A 20,860-nucleotide genomic window follows, 5' to 3' on the forward strand; every position below is an offset into this window, starting at 1 on the left:
AGGAAAAATACAGTGTACCGCAGTGTTTGCCAGGAAACCTCCCACTTGCCAGGAAGGCATTTGTCACCTCTCCAGGATACCACAAGGAACTGAGATGTTCTTGCTAGAAGCTCAGCATGACTCTCAGTAGGGATAAGACCCAGTAAGGCACATTTTATTTCCCAGACTTTCTGTACTTACACACAACACCTATGCTCATTTTGTCCTTGGCGACATCAGTCATAACGTCACATTTCAAGTATCACTGTAGGACAGAATGTGCCTTCAACATGAGTGCCATTGGGAAAACTTCTCTGTTGGCAGAAGGGAGTTTATAAACAGGTTATGACAGTTCCTCTTCTTCTGATTTATGCTGAGATACCCCAAACACATAAGGGCAGAAGTAAACCAAGATGCCCACATACATTTCCTGTGCCAGTAGTGCCCATATTTCACAGGGGCGTGAATAATAGACATTTCTAAGTTAAGAAGTAGGAAATTCTTTCCTCTATCTGACCAATTTTAAGTGCTTCTTTTATGCTATGCTCCCAGCCTGCCTTATCATTTGGAAGTCTTGTTAGCATTATTGTAGTGCTGGTGATTTAAACAGAGAAGGAAAACAAATTTTTAAATCGTAAATTTCTTCTGCAGAAATCATTCAAAGTATTGCTCTGGGTTGAGAGAAAAAGTTTGTATGTTTTAATTAACAAGAAACAAGTAGCAATTACCAGTTATCAAGAAAACAATTTAGGTTAGGTTAGGTTAGGCTAAACTCAGCTAGGCTGAGCTGGATAAGGAGCAGGAACAACTGAGTAGAGGTATTTGGGGTTAGAAACTTCATTCTCGGGACGTGCAGTGTTGTTCCTGCTTAGTGCTACATATGGTGACGTCGCAGGGTGGGGGAAGAGGGAAGAGGAAGGTTGATCTCTAACAAACAGCTGTTACGGCTGTAGAGAGAAAAAAGGAGAAAGATCAGGAGTGGGAGCAGCAATCCGACCCCTGCAGCAGGTAACATCTTGTGAGCTCAAGTGACCTAGACTGCTCAAATGCAAAAGGGAAAATAAAATGGGGTGGGATGTGCCTGAGAGAGAAAAGCACATTTTTTGTACTGGTTCTCAGCAGTTTTCTTGCCTCTGTGATATAGTGCTTGCTGCTTGTCATGAGAGTGAAAGGAGGGAGGGGTAGAAGCTCAGACCAGGATGACTTAGGAGGAAACTGTGTTAGTGGAGGGGCTTTTTGAGAAGACCTTTCCTGAAAAAAAAAAAAAAAAAAAAAAAAAAGAAAGAAAAAAAAAGGAACATTGCTTTCTGGTTTCAGTGCAAGGGTTGCTTCCTCATGTGTGGCCAGCAAGGGAAGCCAGCAGAGTACAGTATCTCTGAAGAGAAGGAAGTGCTCAGTTCATTCAGGTCTGGGTGGGACACCCCTGAGAGGGACCTGAGCATGGCCTTCATCCTGGAACCTTGCAAAGGATGCCAAGCCATGGCAAGGGCTGCCCTGTGCTGGGTGCCTCTGCTCTGCTGTCTCCTTATCTTGAAGTGCACATGGTTCTGAACACCCATCAGGCACTGAGGGCACCTATCTCCACACTTACCTCAGATGATACCTACCAGAGACAAACTGAAGACCTCATGCTAAAAATAATAAAATGCAGCAATTATACTTAAGTGATTCTTCTGCCATTGGAAATAAGTCAGGCTTTGCAAGCTAAAAACTGTTATAACTTGTAAAAATTCTCTTCTGGAGAATAAGTAGGAAAAGAGGATGTTTGAGATGATTCTGTTGGGACCATCTAGTTCTGAGAGGTCTTGTTCTTCATCTAGTGTCCTAGGTTTTCAGCAGAGAGAAAAAGCATGTAATGTTTTCCACTACACAAGGCTGTTTCTAAATATGATAAGTGCATCCGTAGCATTTCCAGGTATTTGGTATAAGATCTGCCAGAATAACTAATGTCGAACTTAAAACTGACAATGATTCCAGAATTATGGGTCTCTCTACTGCAAGATTCATGTCAGTTTCTTTGTCCTGGCATCAACACAGGCAGTGTATTGAAATGTGCAGTGGTACACCCATGCCCTCAAATGAAAGAAACTTCCAAAAAAAAACCAGAGCCCATGACAAGGAATACATAGAGCTGCAAGTACCTTTTATAAAGCAGGCAGCAGGGAGGCTGAGTGAGGTTTTTAGGGTCAGCCAGCAAGTCTGAGGCAGAGTCAAGAACTGAACAGCTGCCCAGTGGATTTCTAGTTGATGCATTGTCTGCAAGGGTGCTGCAGAAGCAGGCTCTGTGGGGTAAATGAGGAACGATGCTTCTTGTGAACTGAGGGGAGCAGGAAATCTAACTGTAGACCATCTCTTCTGCTAGTGACCTTTCCAGATGGCTGAATTTTATTGCTGTGTCACAAAACTGTTAGGACAGTGAAACAGGTTCAGTCTGTTCCTGCTTCTTTAGGTAACAAAATTTCCCATTGGATGAGAAAGACCTTAAAGAACCAGTTACATTTCCATTTCCTTTGATTACACTGAAATCAGCTTTTATTCTCCTCAGATTTCTTCACCCCTGTCAGGTGCTTCTGTTTGCTCTTTGATACTTTTTGTGTGGTGGCTAACACAGTAGAATGAAGCCCACTTTTGAGATCCAGGTTGTTCCTTCAGACAGTGGAGAGCATCATCAAATGAGGGAGCTGTGATGCTCACAGCTGTAGGGTTGGGATTGGTCACCCAGGTGACACCAGCATGCTGCCCAACAGCACGTCTTCACGGGGAATATAGGCTTCATGGCTTCTTGATGAATGTAAACACTATATGTATGTTTCAATAGTCACCAGTAGCCTTAATAGATGATGAATTCTAATTTGCAACAGCTGCCATATTGCCAAGTTAGAGAGAAGCAGTGTTTATAAAGGTCCTGTTGGTTATTCCCTGTTTAGCTAAGATTAAGCTAAGTTTAAGAGTTGTAAAGACAACAATTTTCTAGCCAGCCAATGGAGGAGGAGTTCATAAAATTAGATCAGATCACTGAGAGACAAGTTCTGAGGATGAGAGAAAGATGTAGCCAACTAAACTTCAGAAGAAGAAACCATATGCTCAGCTTACACCCTGTGCAAAGCTCATATGGCAGTATCAGATAAGAGATTAGTGGAGGCCCTGACTGAGAAGCCTCAAGGTTTTTATAACTGCTTCTGTAACTTTCATGCCAACTACAATAATTCCTAATCATCCAGTAATGTCTGTTTTTAAATCCCGACAATGTTCTTAAATTTTTGCCTTTTTGTAAGGTACAGTGTCCTATCTTTTATTCTGATCTCAAAAAAGAGCAAAGTGTCATTCAGTAACAAAACTGATGGGATTTTGGGTCAATGCTGAGAGAGAGCTCACTGGATTTTAGTCCAATTTAGTTGTATCATGCTTTTCCCAAAGTGAGTGGGAAACCCACTTTGGGTTTCGTATGTCTTATTTTTCTATTACCAAGGGCACCGATGTCTCTTGGGAGGTAAGTTATGGCAATAAATCTTTGTGTGCTAATAGAAATGATGCTAGGAATAGCAGACAACCTAGGACTTTAAAATTTAGAAGATGAGTTTATCTGGATCAATTTGAAGAAGCGTGTGTTGTTATTTGTGGTCTTTCTCCGAGGCTGGGAATGAAGTATATGCATTTATCACATCTGGATTTTTCTAAACATTGAAGTTCACTGTCTTTGTTAATGTACAGATGCAACTAAAATCAAGTTTGATGGCACAGATGTATCACAAGAACACACTGAATCAAGGGGCAACTTAAAGATATATAACTACTTGTTGGGGCAGAAATTAACTGATCAAACACAGGAGATAAATTCTAGTACAAAATTAACAAATTCATTATCCCAAAAGGCAGATAGTCTGTTTCATACCTGAAAAACAGGACAGAACCAGACAGACTCTCTCTGGAGTAAGTCAGAAGAAAATACTTTTACAGGAAAGGGAAATTAAATATGTCCAGAGCCTATGAAGTTTTGCAAAAAAGTCTCACTACCTACAAAATTTGGTTTAGGATGGCTACAAACAGGATGTCTACTTCAACAGGAGAAGATCCACTGTATTACATGAAATTTGAAACAGTCTGTGCATCAAGACAAAGACCCTGATTTTCTTTTTCTGGAAAACTTGTGAAATAAGTTTGTTAAAAAAGCAAAAGACAGGTATCCTCCAGACTGCATCAAATGTAAGCAAATAGAAATATGGTTTTCTTTCCCATTTCTTCACCTACAGTTTTATAAATACTTAAAACTATGCTCTCTGCTGGACACTGCAAATTATTTGCATCGTACTTCAAGCTGTCTTGAGGGCAAGTCTTCTGCTAAGTACAGGGTAATCCTCATGCAGATGAAGAAATCCTGAGGCTGGTGTCCATGGGACTCCAGGGTTCTCAGCAGTGTGTGACCTCAAGTCCAGTCACACATTGATGCAGAAGGGGCTCAGGCTTGAATCCCAGCCCTCCACAGGATGCCTTTAGTTTAGTTACTTTTTCCTCTGAAGGCACAAATTTCATTGTATAGTCAGAGATCACCCTAATCACTAGTGGGAATTCAGAAAATTCTTGCTATATTCTAAGTATACCACAAAAAAGGGAGCCTTTGATACACTGGGAGACTACTGCTCTGTGACCAGTGACAGACACAGAAAGTTTTCATCGATCCATTTATGTTTCAGCTGTTTTTCTGTCACTTACTAATATTTCCTCAGACAGTGCAATTTCTTCAGGTCAGAAAGCTTGAGTACTGTAGTAAGTCATACAGTTTTCTTTATCATTTTGACCTCCACAGATTTACCATGAACACCTACCTCTTTGTGTATGACTTAATGCAGTTCTGTGGACATTCATGGATATTTACAAATATGATCATCAGGTTCATGTCATTTGGAAAAGGTAGGATTCTATATGTGTTTTCCTTAAGCATTTTAAGAGGCAATGACACACAGAAACATCAGATGAGAGAAAAAGTTACGATTCTGAATAAATGTACATCCAGTATCAGGAGCTGTAATTTAGAAAACTGGTTTTGTTTCTTCTATTAATAAGGATGAACTGATACAGTCTGCCTGCATTACATTAGAAATGAAGCTGTTTTGCTAGTGATCTTTAATATTAAGCAGCACACCAGTAACATTTGATATAGACATAGACCTAAATGTTACTAGGTCCAGTCATTATGGTGAATATTAATCTTATTGAATATTAACCAAAGGCCACCTGGAGAGACTATCTTTGTGGTTACTGTACATGACTCTGTCTCTGAAAACATTACAACATATTGCATTTTCCATTACCTGGGGTTAAGACACAAAAATAAAAAACTACTGACTACTAATTTAAAATTACTCATAATGGCTGACAGTCGTAGACACATAAAATACCTGCTTTGTGTCCTGCTTGTTTTAGGAAGTGCCATGGGTACCAGTACAGGCAGGAACTCAACATCTTCTCATAATTAGACATTCATTTTCTCAACATTTTCCCATATTTAGAAACATTCTAAAGTGATATCTCTGAACCAACACATCCTGTGTTTGCCAGCACATCAAGTATGGGGGATCCCACTCTTCTCTCAGCTTCCTGCCTGTGTGTCAGGGAGTGCTTCCTCCTCTCCCCTCCCCAAAGCTTTGATTCTGCTGCCCAAAAGCTTAGTACTCTGCTAATTTTATTTCTTGATACCTCTGCTGGTGACAGGGCAAGAGCAAACCCAGTAGTTGTTCCAGACTTTTACTACACAACCACCCTCCAATTTTTCTCTTCACTTTGTCTTTAGATTCGTTGGCTGACACATTTTACTCCATAGGACTTGTAATGCGTCTTTGCCAGCTGTTTTCTCTACTGGAGATCCTACACATCCTTATTGGCATTGATAAAAGCCGTCTCTTCCCTAGGTTTCTGCAGGTAAGTCCGTTTCTTAAGGCTCTCCTTCCATAAACTCCTCACTTCAGACATAAATATCCCATGAGCTACCCTGAATGGTCCACCTGCACCCTCCCTCAGGAAGCTTGGTCTGCAGGTGGTTTGATAACTGCAGGAACTGAGCCCTCAGAACTTGTCTGGAAAGGAGCTTGTCTTTCAACTTCTTTTCTTTTGGGTGAAACTAAACAGCAGGCACCTTATGCCCAGACCAGAACAGCAAGGAACTGGGAGACATCCAGAGGAGTGGCCACCTGCAGCAATTGGGCAGCCCCGGTTTCTAGTGGGGCATATGTGGTTGAAGATACTACCTCCCTAGCCAGCTTCTTTACAGTCAGAAGACAACATTTCAGAGCCTAGGTTTCATTAGCTAAATCTTTTCCATGCCATTTTTTCACGGTCAATTGCATGTTTCTTTATTAGACAAACACATGAAAAATTTTGTTGGGTAGCAAAGAGATGACAGTGAGAAAACCACAGCACATCAAGTGTCCTGAAACAGAGGTTGCAGGCAGTCATGGAGTGTGGAAGGAAAAGAATTAAGAAAGAGAAATTAAGGGACTGAAGAACTAATGCTGGGAGGAGATCTCTGCCCTTTCAAACCCACACATGGGGAAACTGGCAACATCCAGATGTTCTGACATTTTTGAGGGTTTTACAGGGCATACATTCAGCTGTAGGCAGAAAACCAGCCAAAAGATCAGTCACATGCTATAACAAAACCCAAGAGATTCTCCGATGTTTTTCTTACCACACTCTTGATTTCTGTTGGGAGCTAATGTCAAGTTTTGGTATTTTTCTTAATGCACTGGGAAAAGTAAAAATGTTGGCTTGCATTTACCTTCAAACTTTTCCAGTCCTTAGTATTTGAATAATGATGAAGCTGGTATTGCTCTCAGCACTAAGAAAGCAGATTACTAAGAGTGGCTAGTTATGATTTTAGTTTCCAGGATAGCCTGTTTTTGTCACATGACATATTGCATGGGTGAAGATGTTCCTCTTTTTAAATCTCCATTAGAAATTGCTTGACTAATACAGATCTCTGTTCATTATTCTGCTCACTAAGTATGGTAGCAAATTTGTCAAAATGCAAGTAATTGTTTTTCCCCTGGCTAAATCTACATGATTTAACACTAATCTAGGAAAAAAAAAGAAGTATTCTACGTAACATGTCCTGTAACAAATTTCATGTCATCTCTTAGAGAGAAATAATAGTCATTAAAGCAAGGCCTTCCCTGGCACAGTTTACACATTTCCAGGCCTGAGATAATCCATTCCTTTCCTACCCAATCCCATGGAAGAAGAGATCAGGGAAGCCTGCACAAACACTGCTCTGTGTCACTACAAAAGCTGCTAGGTATGAAATGCATGTCCTGAGCAACAAAACTGTGACCTCTCTTGGGCAGTGCAACTTCTGCAGTGCTCTCCAAGGCAGGACGGAGAAAGTAGGTCAGGGAACACTACAACACTGTGACTCCAAATACTTGCCTGACAATGGAGGTATCTGTGGATCCTTACTTGGTTCTTTACTGAAGTGCTCTCTCCCTGCAAATACAACTTCCTTGCCTTGACATTAACCATAGTCTCATGCAGTCCAAGCAAGGTGTACAAATTCTTTGGTGTAAACTCTGCTTTCATTTGTGTTGCCCTGCTTTTTGCTGTGAGAGTGCAGGTTAAGCAGCTTTGTGCAAATACTCCCATGTGCCTTGCCTTCTGGCCCCTTCAGGGAAAAAAAAAACCCAAACAGGTATTTTCCACAATGAACTGGGGAAGAACAGTTTGAGATGCTTGCCTTACTGCTGGACTACTGCACATCGTTGGGACACTGGTAAAACTGACAGAATTTGATAGTGGCTGCCTTGCCCTGCTTCCTCACCATTTCTTCCATCTCCAAGCTTAAAATATATCCCTAGAAGCATCCCATAGGTCACACACATCCACGGTGAAGTTCATCCCCAGTGATCTTGAGAGGAAAGGGAGGCACATGGGTGGAGTTAATGCCACCCTGCAATAAAAAAAGCTGTGAAAGCACTGTTGTGGTGGTTGGTTGCTTTGTGTATAGCAGAGAGAAGATTTAAGAAGACTCATCCAGACTTTGAACAAAGCATTTCTATCTACTGTCCCATTTAAAATGGTTTAGTTGAATTTACAAGAAACACTTTGGGATACACTTTATTATAGAGAGTGGAAAAGCAAACTCAGAGGTGTTTTCTGGAAAAAAACCCCAAACATTCAGTATGGCCAGATTGAAGGACAAAGGCCACCATGCACCTGAGAAGGGCTAGGTAGGCCAAACCTATGTCACACCATGAAGGAAAGACAAATCCTGTGTAATAGATGCTCTGGAGGAAGATTACAAAGTTGGTGAATAAAATCTCTCAGAGCATTTGCAGGTAGAATTATTGAGAGGAGGACAGGAAACCTGTCACATGTCACTGCAGTTGCCAGAATAGCCAATAAGGAAATTTATTCCTCTGTCCAGGGAACAAAGACTGATAGGACTGGTACTTTAGCAAGGGAGAGAGTAGAAAAGATGTAAGAAGATATTGGTGTTTTTATGGACAAAACAGCAGTTCTTTATCCCATGCAAACAGGATTGGATTTACCAGACCAAAGGCTATATACTACAGATTTGCAATAAGAACATGAATTTTTAATGTATTCTAAGTATTTAGCAGCATTTAATTTTTTTTTTAAATCTTCACTAGATCAAAGAGCTAAGGGTTTCAGGTTCCAAGTCCAATACTGCACAGTCATTGTTATTAAAAAATGGAAGTGAATATGCTACCTGCTTTTGCCCTAACCATGTTATTCTAATCTGCTCTGTTTCACTTACATGCTTCAAATGCCCAGGGCTGCTTTGTGGAAACTTATGCTATTCTACAGAGCTTGCTGTATGCTGTAAGAGACCAGTGCTGGGGAAGGAAGGAAATTCCAGTTTGGTTTTAACACAAAGAACAAGAAGGAATGAAAAATGAAACCATTGTATTTATGCTTTGTGAGGTGTCAGCACATACTTCATTTTTATGAACATGAAAGCATAGGACTGACTTCTAGTTGTTGGTTTTTGGTTTTGATTTTGTTTTTTTTAAAGAAAAGCAAGAGAAGAAAAAGAGAACACCTTACTTTCATTCATGCATGGTCTGATAACCCTGATAAGAAACAACATGTGGATGAGCAGCAGCACATGCTTGTTATATATGTGTGTGTGCATATATGTGTATATAAACACACATATGCATACATATATGTGTATTTGTATATGTACATAATTCCATGTACATACCTATACAGATGTGGGTATATAGGGGCACAATATCCACGCTTACTGATCTCTCCACTTCTTCAAATAGTACCTTGACTTGCCTCTTGTTGAAGAAACTCCTGGCCTCTGACTAAGCCCTGCATGTACCTTTGATTTGTGTGAGTTATCTGAAAGGTGTGAGTGCTATGAAAGAAAAGAGCACATTGTCTTCAGGGCAAGTCAAGCAGGAAGGCAGCCACCCAATTCACACAGGAAAGATGTAGGATGCCACTGTCTGTCTTTATGAGGACATCACAGTTGTCCTCTGCATCCAGGGCTGTGCCCTGCTCACAGATGAGCTTCAGAGCAAGGCCAAAGGCTGCTAAATGCATCCTATTGCTGGCTGGCTGAGGCTCCAGTCTGCCAGGAACAGAAGACCTGCAAGTGGCTCCCTTTGTGGTCCACTTCCCTGCTCTTCCAGGTGCTTAACCTACTTTACACAGTCTGACCACTTGACTGATGCTGTTTTCAAGCACTTTTCCGCCCAGCCATCTCCTGAAGAACAAGTGACTGCTCAGTCTGCCATCTCTCAAATCTAAAAACATGTTCATGTCCAATGTTTCATTATCATGACAAATTTTTTGTCTCTAGGTAAGAAAATTCCCTGAGATATCTCTAATATTAACAATATTGCATTACTCTCTGCAGATCTCAATCTGATTTTGGGGGCAGTAATAACCCACACAACAATGCTACACTGTTATACCACCTTTTGCTGAAATTACTTTAACCCAGGTCCTGTTTTATTTATTTTCTCCAGCACACAATCCTATATAATCCTATATAATGCTGTTCTGTTTTGATTTCTCTCTTGTGATGGTTGTCCCACCATGCTTCTCCAACCTCTGCTGCATCTGGTTTCAGATCCTGCATCAATACTTCCAGTTCCCCCATTTTTCTTGTCAGGTTCCTCAGGCATCAGTGTACAAACTTATTACCTCTCACTTTCTGTTTCCTGGCCTGTCTATGCAGAAGTCTATCAACATCTGACCTCCTTAGAAATCACTTCTTCAATTGGGGACCAATGGGATCAGGAGCACAAGACGGCAGTCAGGGCAGGGTGAGAGGCAACAAAACCATTTTTATCTGCTGTGGTCCCTCAGTGCTTTTCAAGATGAGGAGTCTGATCCTTAGGGGGTGGACATACTCTCTTTCTGTATGAAAAGTTGCTCTCACATAATTTTGCTGACTGGTGAAGGCATGGACACTTTATCTGGCAGATGTTGTTTGCAAAAGAAGTCTGTAGCCAGAATGTTCTTATCAGGAACTGGTAAACCTTATGAAGCAAAACATGGAGCATGTTATTTTGCTATGAGGCCAAGTTCTTATTTCTTTTAAGGCAGGAGTAAGGGAAAGGGGGAATCCAGTGAAGAAAGGGAAAATTTAAAACCCCATTGTTAATCCATTTACATTTAATGACTTCCTAATGACTTTACATCTTAACCCATAAAATCATTAAACATAAGGCACCTTATGGGAAAGAGGATAGTGGGTATAAAAAAACCCCAGTGAAGCTGTACTGATTTATAGCAGCTAAACAGATGTATACTTTCTCCTTCAAAACCTTCAAATACAGAGTAAACTGGTACCACACTGGCAGAGTTTCTAGAGCAACTATTGGTAGCTGAATACTGAAGGTATATTTATTTTACAGGATAGGGCATGAATACTGATAGGAAACTTGTCCAAGATATCTGCAAAAAGACAAACTTCTTTCTAATGTCTTGAACTTTTATATTGCCAAAATATTTTTTTAAGCTGGAGTCACTTTTATATTTTGTTTGCAAATGCCTACTTTGTGTGTTGGATAAAAGCATGAACCTTGTGGATGAGATAACATTCAACCACTAGAAAAATGTTATGACACAAATCTTATGATTCACATAAATGACAAGCTTAAACCCACTGCTCCTAGCCAGAAATAAGAAGGAAAGAAAAAGAAGGAATTCTACTTCTCCTCCTCCTTTCTGCAAATCTTATGTGAGCAAGATCCCTTGGGACACAGATCTCCAAGCTATGGAAAGGAGGGGTGGAACTGTGAGATTAGCAGTGTCAGGCATAGTTCCCACCCCAGGGCCCCCTGCCTCCCAGAGCTTCCCATGAATTGAGGAAGTTTATCCTACGAGCAAAATGGGGAAAACGGGTAAAAAAGTCCTTGCTCCTGTGACCTCAGCTGGCTCATCCACAGGTTTCTGGGCAACAACCTCAAGTCACACCTGTTGGCAAGCAAACCTTCAGCCTTACCATGGTGCTGCAGGCAACAGTTTCCACGTGCCTGAGCTGGAGGCTGATGGGGTTTTGGACAAAAGCAGGGCAAGAAGCAACACATTCACCGGGGCAAAGTGGATTCCCCTGTGGCCTCCTGCTTTGCAAAAGCAGCACAGATACAACAGCTATAGAATGTGTTACCTGAATTATCCACTCTTTTGTCTTTTCAGATCACTGAGAGAATAATCGTCCTGTTTGTTGTGATCAACAGTCAGGAAGAAGTTCAAGGAAAATATGTTGTGTGTGTTTTATTTTTCCTTTGGAATTTGCTAGATGTGGTCAGGTAAGGAGTCAACAGCAAAACCAGGGGGAGATAATAGGTCATTCTTGCAAGCAGAACCGCACCCTGAATGTCCTGCATGCTCATTTAATTATTTTGAAATTGGTGGAAAAGTGTATTATTGATTTTAAATAAAATATAGTATCTATAGGCTTCTTAACAATTTTTTTAAACATCTACATACTTTAGAGGCAGACTTACAGAAGTAAATTGTAGTAACATTTGTTGTTCAAAGGCTTTGACCTTCTTAACAAAAATTTAGAAGGAAATTACAACTGCTGCCTAGGGAACAGCTACTTTGAAACTGATTTACAGTCCTATTACTTTCATTTTTTTTGTTTTATTTTTAACATCTCACAATCCAAGGCTGACAGCACAGTGAGGCAGCACTGGCAGAGCTTCTTACTAATACAAGAAGATTATTCTGATTCTTATTTTACTCCCCGTGTAAAAGTATGATGGTGAAAATTCCACATTACTGACTTTTGCATTCGTATCTGTAGTTGCTAATATTTCTTAAATGTAACTTAGGCCTCTATGGGTCTCAGTATGTAGACTTACAGCTGGGAAGACATATGGAATTAGGACACATTTTAATAAGACAAAATCCTCATGACAACTTCTGTATAGGAGCAAGTTTTTTAATCTTTTTCTTTCTCCTGAGATCACTTTCTGCTGTTTCAAATACATTGCTTGGGAGTCTGACTGGTATATGGATTTAGGCAGGGAAAGGAATATATATTATAAAAGATCTTAAAAAGGAAAGTGTCAGGATGGATAAGTAAAATTTTGAGTCAGCTTCAGAGTATTTGCACTACACGTGTTACTAAACTACTATTTTTATTAATTATTCAGGTTATTTCTACATTCCATTTCTTCTTGAAGCTTTTAAAGCTAAAATAGTAGAACGTAATCTCAAATGAAAGGGTTTTGTGCAGCTGGAGAGAGGCTGAAAATGTAAACAATACTGGATGTAAAGTTCTCTGATTTCGTAAAAGTCCCATCAATACATCATCTTTTTCTACCATTGCTGAAGAACCCTGTCCAGAATCATAGGAGTAACAACAGCCATTTAATATCCAAGATACTGTGGTCTTTAGTAGCAAATGATCTATTCAAATAATAAGACATAACACAACTCAAACTGATTTAGAATTTGGGATTTATTTTACAGCATTGATGCCATGTCCTCACATCTCAAAGGAATGGTCATGTCTAAAAGTGTAGAGGAGTCTACCCCATCCCCTAGCCAACTAGTCTTGATGCCTTCCATATAGTTCTTCAGGAGCATAATTATCCTGTGCACTATGGCTAATGATATACTAAGAGCAAAATCTGCAAGGTTTTCTGTATCTGATCTTCCTTGCCTCTTCCAAGGTGTAAGGTGTATAGGGAGGGATTAACTGTTTCCTTTTTGTTTTGGGTTGATATGATGATCTAAAAGCTATAATAATAAAAAAATTGAGACAATCCTAAGATTTACAGGGAGCAAACTTGAGAGAAGACAGTACATTTATAGCTTATCAAACTCTTCTGCAGTCCAGGAATGATGCAAAATTACTCAAATTAATAAATAAGAAGGGAATATAGAAATTCTGTTTAATATTAGTTCCACTTGCCAGAAACAGTCCTGGATAACAGTGGCTTACAAATCCTTATTTTCATATTTCTAGCAAGCCCACAGGGCAACATTCCTGACCAAAAATGCAGTTAGACCCATTTCTGCAGTGTCTGAGAAGCTGTACAACTTTTAGATCAGACTAGCTAGGGTTAGCTTACGTTTGGAGGCCCAAGTCCTGGACATTCTGGTCTTCGAGTGAGAACCAGTAACAGCCACAAAATAAAATACTGCAATACCTTGGAGACCAACTTTTTGTTTTTTGGCACCTACTAGTCCTTCTGAGGTCCAGAGAAGGGGCAGCTGTACTGCAGAAGATTGGGTACCTGCAATTACCTGGTTGGTTTTCCTCCTCCAGTAGTGGTTTAGCTAGTTCAGTGATCATAAATCAGCATTTCCTCAGTTGCAAACAACAGTTCTGCCATCCCTTCTCAGTTGTAACATGCCTTCCTGAAATCCATTTTATGATGCACCTATATGAAATCATGATGGTTTCTGGCAGAGCCTTCAGGATGATGGGCTGAATTGCTGCCTGCCTGCTGAGGGGTAGCACCACAGACAACTCTCCTGAAACAATGAACCCTCTACGTTCAGACAGCAACACAACTGCCTGAACACAACTGTTGCCATACTGATCTGAAATCTTCTCAGACAGCTCCAGGCTCTTCTGTAATTCCCTTTGATTTTTCAGTATTATGTCTTTATATTAAAGACATAAAAAAATCACTCCTTCTGAGGTCATCTGCTGTTCCTCTTGTTGCAGGTACACATACAACATGTTATCAAGGATGGGAATACACTACCTGCCACTGACATGGCTCAACTTCTCACTGTGCATCCCACTCTATCCCCTTTCAGTTCTGGCTAAAGGTAAGGAGATGGGAAAGGTAGCAATGACTTGCTTCCTTTGTCTTCTTCAGCAAAATTTATTCTGTTCAATTGTCATTTGCATTGATGAAGACATTTCTGTTTGTGTTGCCAAAGCAGTGATAAATGTTTATGTACTCTCATACTAACCTGAATTACACCTACCTTTCTCCTTTCTGTACTTTTTCTGTAATATGGGTTCTCTGGCATTTGTATGCCTGGTTTTGTTTTGTTTTGTTCTGAATAATTATTTTTTTCTGGGCAAAGCAGGAAAATACCTTCCAGAAGACACAGAGATTCCCCTATTCCAGACTGACTACATTAGACAGCAAGCTGCCTTCTTTCCTGCTGAGGCTCACCCTAATGGCTCGGGCCATACTTAGTAGCGTATCATACTTAAAAAATGTGCCCACCGAGACATGCACAGGACAGAAAAGAACCTGTTACTGAATAGGAAATGAGTGCTAAGAATAGGAATAGGAAATGCAGTAGTTTTAAGAGAAATTACTACCTCGTATCTACAAAACTGAACTCAAGTTCAGGAAATAATATGCGTATAAATGACATCGTAAATTTAACACGCACTATATATATAGCTATCTGTGCCTTAAATGTTACTGACTTTTACATGAAGCTTTTAGATGATCTCGCACCGCCTTTTGACTAGAGATTTATCATGTCATTTTACAGCATTTGCAATTTGTGTATCCCTGCCTTATTTTGAATCCTTTGGCACATACTCCACCAAGCTACCATTTCCATTCACCTTCTCAATCTACTTCCCCTATGTTCTGAAGATGTACCTGCTAGTGCTCTTTGTAGGTAAGTGTCTCATGTTTCAGAAAACTGAGTCTTAGTGCAATTTGGATGCCTATGGCAACAAAAAATCAAATCTGCATTGCTCCTTTCACAGACTCTAATTCTACTGCATCTCCTGCAGATCCCTGCAGGGAAGTTCATTACAAGCTGTTCAGGTTTCTTTCTTTTCAGGTGTCTTTCAAGTACAAATAATTGAATTTGGAAGATATAATGTGTGAGGTATATAAATACAAATAAAAACCATTAAAAGCCTTTCAATGATCCTGGCCTTACAGGCACTTACTGAGGTTCCTTTTTTTTTTAAACCCACTCCCATTTGATCATACTCCCACTTTGTGCCATCCTCACTCATGCCTCCTTGCTGGTATAAGAAATTATATCTAAGTTAAGTCTTCTACATTTGGGTTATTCAAAGGGGTGCAAAAAGGGCCTATGTCATAACTTGCACATAAACAAACCCCTTCTCTTTCCCACAAAATACTTCTGAAAAATCCGAACAGAATTTTGCTGTGTTACATCCAAATCTTCTTTCTGTCATTGACTGTAACACAGATTTGAAGGTTCTCATATTTGTGATGTAGTATTCTGTTCCTAAGTTTATGGAAGGAGTTGTGCAGTGTTGCTAGATGAAGGATCATCCTGTTCCTTGTAAATTAATTGAAGATACTTTGGATGCTACTCCCTTGTTCTTACACTATTTTCTGTTTCGATTCAGGTATGTTCTTTATCATCCAAAACCTCTTCTCTGAAAGGAAGACACACCTTGGGACAGGCAACATTAAAAAAAAAAAGAAGCTAAGATGATATTTTGTTTGGAAATTAATATATTCCCGGTGGGTTGCTGTATATCACAGGTTAAAATGAACTTAGACAAAGGTTTTCAATGCAAAACTGTTTTCATGTAAAATATCTGACTGTATAGCATTTTCAGAAAAGGCAGTCTTTTTAATGCACCTCAAAAACGGAGCAAGTCAAAATAACAAACTTTTTAAAGTTTTGACTTCCAATGACAGGAGTCTTAAAAATTAATGTATTTTTTCTAACACAGAGAACTGAAAACAATTGAAGAGTGAGTTTACTCAAAACTACACTAACAACCCTTACTTTGGTGTTAGTTCTTATTAACAACAGATATTCTCTAACGAAATATCATTTGATCAGCAAGGTTACTCTATATTAGCCTGACATATTTGTTCCTCCTATATATAAATGCTAATTTGGATAAAACTGAAATCTCTCAACAAGGAGAAACTGGAAATCTTGCAATCTGTGAGAATCACATGCAGATTAGCCCCAGGCATTCACAAAAGGATCCCTCATATTCTAGTTCAACCTTCACTTTTCCAAACAAGATTTCATGAAATGTAGTTAAACCTCTATGGCAACTGTATTCAGGTGGATATTTAATAGTCAGAAAGGTCACATTTTAATTTATTTAGTATCTGTGGAACACAATGCCTGCAGACCATCTGGAGCATTTGCAAATCATAAGCAAAAAGGCCATGCATGCCATAGTATAGGGCCAACCCTGGATTTTTTAACTCTTTTTTGAAAGCACTGTAAATAGAGGCAGGAATTTAGAACTTATTAGACAAACAGAAGTACTTCTGCATTGGACTTCTGTCTAACCCGAACTGATTTAAGTGGGGGATGTGAAGAAACCATATAAATTAGCTGAATAGGACAACAGCTTTGAAGAAGAGTCAAAATAAAAAAACATCAAACCACTATACAACATACTAAAGGTGTGAAACAGGGACATTCCCCCCCTTGTAAATCCAGTCAAACGTGTTTGTCATCAAACTGCCTGGAGTTAACATATGAGGAAACATGACATGCAGTATATTATGTATATACTGTATATATATACTACATGGCAAGGCTTTGGCAGTGAGGTAGCTGCAAAGAGGACCTGGGCTTCCCATGCCAGATGCATCAGGTTGGAGGATCACACCAGACAAGCTGCCTGCTCAAGCCTGTGGGGGACCCCATATTGCAGTGGGTGGATGTGCCCTGAAGGAAGCTGCAGCCCGGGAAGGGTCCACACAGGAGCAAGTTCCTGGCAGGACCTGTGATCCATGAGGGACCCGACACTGGAGAAGCCTTTTCAAGATGAACTATATCCCAGGGAAAGGACCCATGCTGGACCAGTTCACAAAGGGCTGCAGCTTGCTGGAGCATTTAATGAAGGGCTCATTCCCATGGGAGAGACCCCAAGCTGGAGCAGGGATGCAGTGTGAAAAAGAATACGCAGCACAGATGAAGGTTTATGAACTGGTTGCAATACTCATTCCCTACCCACACTGCATCATTTGGGGAGGAAGGAAGTAGAGGCAGGTATGAAGGAGTGAAGGTAAGCCTAGGAAGACATTAGAGACGGAAGGAAGGCGACTTTGGTTTTGTCTTTGTCTCTGATCACCATACTCCTATTATTAATTGGCAATAAATTACTCTTCCCCCAAAATGCATCTGACATTGTGACAGTAAATGGTAAACAGTCTCATAGTTTTTATCCTGAGCCACAAACTTTCTCATCCTATTTTCTCCCTGTCCTGTTGAGGAGATGGAGTGAGAGGAGTAGCTGAATGGGCATCCTGCAGTAAGTCAAGGTCAAACCTATATTCATATTAAGCTGTGTTTATTGTTTTTTGTTTGTTTTGTTTCAAAAAAAATCCCACCAGGCCCCGTAGACCTATGAACATCCAATAGGTACAACCACCCTTGTACCATGTCAGGGGTCACAAATCCTAAGTCACTGTCCTGCAGTTGTGGTCCTCCAGCCCAAGAGGGTCAGGCAGCCGCAGCTCTGTCATTTAGATTAAGGACTGAGGAAAAAAAAAAGTTTAATTAAAAAAAAACCCGCTTTTTCTGCACCCCTATTTGCCAGGTGACCATCCTCATCAAGTACTGTCCCCATTTCTTCCTTAGACCTCCTCTTATTAACATACTTGAAAAATCCTTCCTTGGTGTCTGACCAACAGCAGCCAGCTTCAGCTCAAGCTGAGCTCTGGCCTTTCCTGACACTGTGACACGGCTCTTTCTTTTGGGGCCTGGCAGCAGCTCTTGGTGCCAAACCCAGAAGCCACCTTCTGTCCTTCCCCTCATCTTGTGTGGCCAGGTTGCCTGCAGCAGGGGACACACAGCAGTGACTCAGAGGAAGCTGAGCAGCCCTGAGGAGCACAAAGATGACCCAGCAAGACCAAACCACACAACTCAATAGCGTCAGGTGCCATGGCACCTTGGCTCAAAGGAAAGGGGCTCTGCAAGAGGACAGGTGGCACTGTGCTCCGGGGAAAGACGCACTCTGAGAGGACAGGTCCGGCCCCATGACAGTCAAAGCAGGACAAGGAGGCTGTGCAACAACAGTGGGAGAAACCCCATGGTGCTCTGTGGCGGACCAGAGGAAACCATGGGCATCATCCCACGGAAAGGGGGAAAAAGCAGCAGGGGACAGAAAACAGCAATGCCACCTGTCAGTAACAGTGAGACTCTACTGCAGTTTTCAGGACTTTATTTTCTTTTATTGCCTGACAGAGGCATAACAGGGCAGCGAGACCTTGAGGGATGGGGAGTGCCCCAGATATCTGCTGTCCCAGCTCTGGCTTCAGCAGCATCTGGGGTGTTCTAGTGCTGCTGGTGGGGTGGGTTCTTCTTGCCTGGAGAAGAAGAGGGCTCGCAGCTGCAGGGGCTCCTCTTTGGAGGTCACTGCGGCCCTGCAGGGGACCATTCCCTGCCCTGGCCTGGAACAGATGGATGTGCCGCAGCCTCCCGGGTCTTCTCCTGGGGCTTTTCTGGCTCATTGGGGATAGGAACACGGCAGAGGGAGGGCTGCCTGGACCCCCACAGAAGGCAGCCGCTAAGGTGTCGGGGACATTGTCTGTGCTGGTTCCATCAGGGCTGCCCGAGAGGGCCAGGACAGGTGTGGGAAACCCTTCTTGTGAGACAGCAGGGCCTGGAGCAGCCACGGGGCTGCTCTCCCATGCCGCAGGAACACGTCTGTCCTCCAGGCCCAGCAGGCAAGGGGCCTCCCTGCCGCACTGCTGCACGGCGACAGTGATGAGCTGGTGCACAAATGCCGCTGCATGGCTTTCCAGAGAAAGCCCCGGCAACTGGGCCAGCAGATCTTGAACCAGGCCAAAGACAACCAGGAGGTCCTCGACGAGATCCTCCACTAGGGCTGCCCTAAAACACCGGGTTCTAAATGCTGGTGCCGGCTCCTGGCGTGCCCAGGGCAGAAGAAGCTGGTGGGCAGTTGGGTGATCCCAGAAAAGGGACGCCCCGGGTGCTGGGCCTGAGGCCACCCAGAGTTGCCCTGGGCACCGTCCCCACAGATTGCGCCTGCGTCACTGCAGGGCTGTGGGCAGCCGGATGGCCGGGAGCTCCTCCTGCCTGGTGGCCGGCTACTGGGGATGCCACAGGTGGTGTGACAGTGTCCTCCTCAAAGTCATCATCTGCCCACACCGAGTGAATGATGGAAAGGATCCTCCTCCTGCAGAGAGGGCACTCGGGTTTGCTCTCAGCCCACCACAAGATGCATGGGTGGCAGAATTTGTGGAGGCACCGTGCAGCCCATCTCCTCCCTTCTGTCCTCCAGCTCCATGGCCGTGCTCTCCATGGGCTGTGATGGGCTGAGAGGAACTGGGGGTGTCAAGCTGCTCCCTCTCAGTGGCTCTGCAGCAATGGGTGTCAGGCTAGAAAGGGAACAGAGGACATGCTCATGTGCTGGCCCAGGCAGATAGGGAAGAAATGCCCATGTCATTTAAGAAGGAAACTTTCCCGGCTCCACAGGGTGAGTTGTCCCCTCCCAGCTCACCTCTGCTGCTGCGAGCCTGCCTCCTGGTTGCTCCAGCTGCCTGAATCTGTCAGGGATGGGTTAAGCTCCTCTGATAGCTCTGGGGTCAGGCACTGAGAGCTGCGAGGAACAACTCCCCAAGCACAACACCAGCAGCAAAGGCCTCACCCAATGCTTCAAGCCTTGTGAACTCGCTCAGCTGGAGTGCAGGGCAGAGCCGGCCGGGTGAGCCTCAGCACCCAGGTATAAGCACCCAGGCATGGATGGTCACATTCCATCACTTGGCAATGTCAAATTCATGGATTCCGTGGATGGAATCACAGCCCATCCCTCGGTGACAAGAGAACCCATGGCTCAGGCCTGTCACAACCCGGCCCTCCTCACCCACAGTGCTCTCTCCCCAGCATCACTGAGGTCCCAGCACACACGTCTGGGGTTACTGAAACACCACTGCCAAGTCCATCCCTTCAGATGTGTTCAGCACTGTTTTTTCAAATCAGTCACCAAAGCCCCGCTGATGTGTCTCAGGGTGCCAGGGGTCAGGCTGCTCTGGCCATGGCAGACATCTCTGATCAGCTCTCATGGATTTCTTGGCTATCAAAAGCAGATTCCCAGAGAACTACTTACTAGCTCTCTGAGCAGCTTCAAGATTCCTGTCTTGAATAAAGAGAATTCCTGCACTGGGGTGTGGCTTCTAGATTTAGGGCAGTAACGTTTTACGCCAGCTCATCAAAATCAACAATGTTCTCACTCATACTTCTTTGGAAGACACCAGGGACCAGTGCCTAAGCAATTATATTCAGTTAAATTTTGCCTAGTCTGGTGAGGAGGATTGCAAACTACAAAACTCCTTTTAAGGTCTGTCTTAGTAAGACTGCAACATGCTAAAGCACTAAATAAGGAAAATGTCAGGGGCTAAATTATTTGAGATGACAAAGGTAGAAGAGTTGCTGCATTGTTCCTTTTGCCTAGAAGCAGAGAAAAAAAATGCAAAAGACAGTG

At 42.3% G+C, this 20,860-nt stretch overlaps 1 protein-coding gene across 1 annotated transcript; it reads left to right on the top strand.

The window, feature by feature from the left end:
• Window positions 1-899: 899 nt before the first annotated feature.
• On the top strand, window positions 900-16,018 carry HACD4 (3-hydroxyacyl-CoA dehydratase 4). Its single transcript, XM_030468043.1, has 7 exons — window positions 900-987; window positions 4,784-4,887; window positions 5,768-5,895; window positions 11,653-11,765; window positions 14,144-14,250; window positions 14,938-15,069; window positions 15,782-16,018. Exons 2-7 carry the CDS (start codon window positions 4,791-4,793, stop codon window positions 15,868-15,870), a joined length of 666 nt encoding a protein of 221 aa, XP_030323903.1. The 5' UTR covers window positions 900-987; window positions 4,784-4,790; the 3' UTR covers window positions 15,871-16,018.
• Window positions 16,019-20,860: the final 4,842 nt, after the last annotated feature.

This window comes from Calypte anna, chromosome Z (assembly GCF_003957555.1).
Source record: "Calypte anna isolate BGI_N300 chromosome Z, bCalAnn1_v1.p, whole genome shotgun sequence".
Classification (NCBI taxonomy): domain Eukaryota; kingdom Metazoa; phylum Chordata; class Aves; order Apodiformes; family Trochilidae; genus Calypte; species Calypte anna.

Bases quoted from the DNA above. Each gene is read 5' to 3' on its own strand.
- HACD4 (XM_030468043.1), top strand. From the start codon at position 4,791: ATGAACACCTACCTCTTTGTGTATGACTTAATGCAGTTCTGTGGACAT. The intron at 5,896-11,652 runs GTAAGTCCGTTT...TTGTCTTTTCAG, and splicing joins TCTTCCCTAGGTTTCTGCAG to ATCACTGAGAGAATAATCGT. The intron at 15,070-15,781 runs GTAAGTGTCTCA...GTTTCGATTCAG, and splicing joins CCTGCTAGTGCTCTTTGTAG to GTATGTTCTTTATCATCCAA.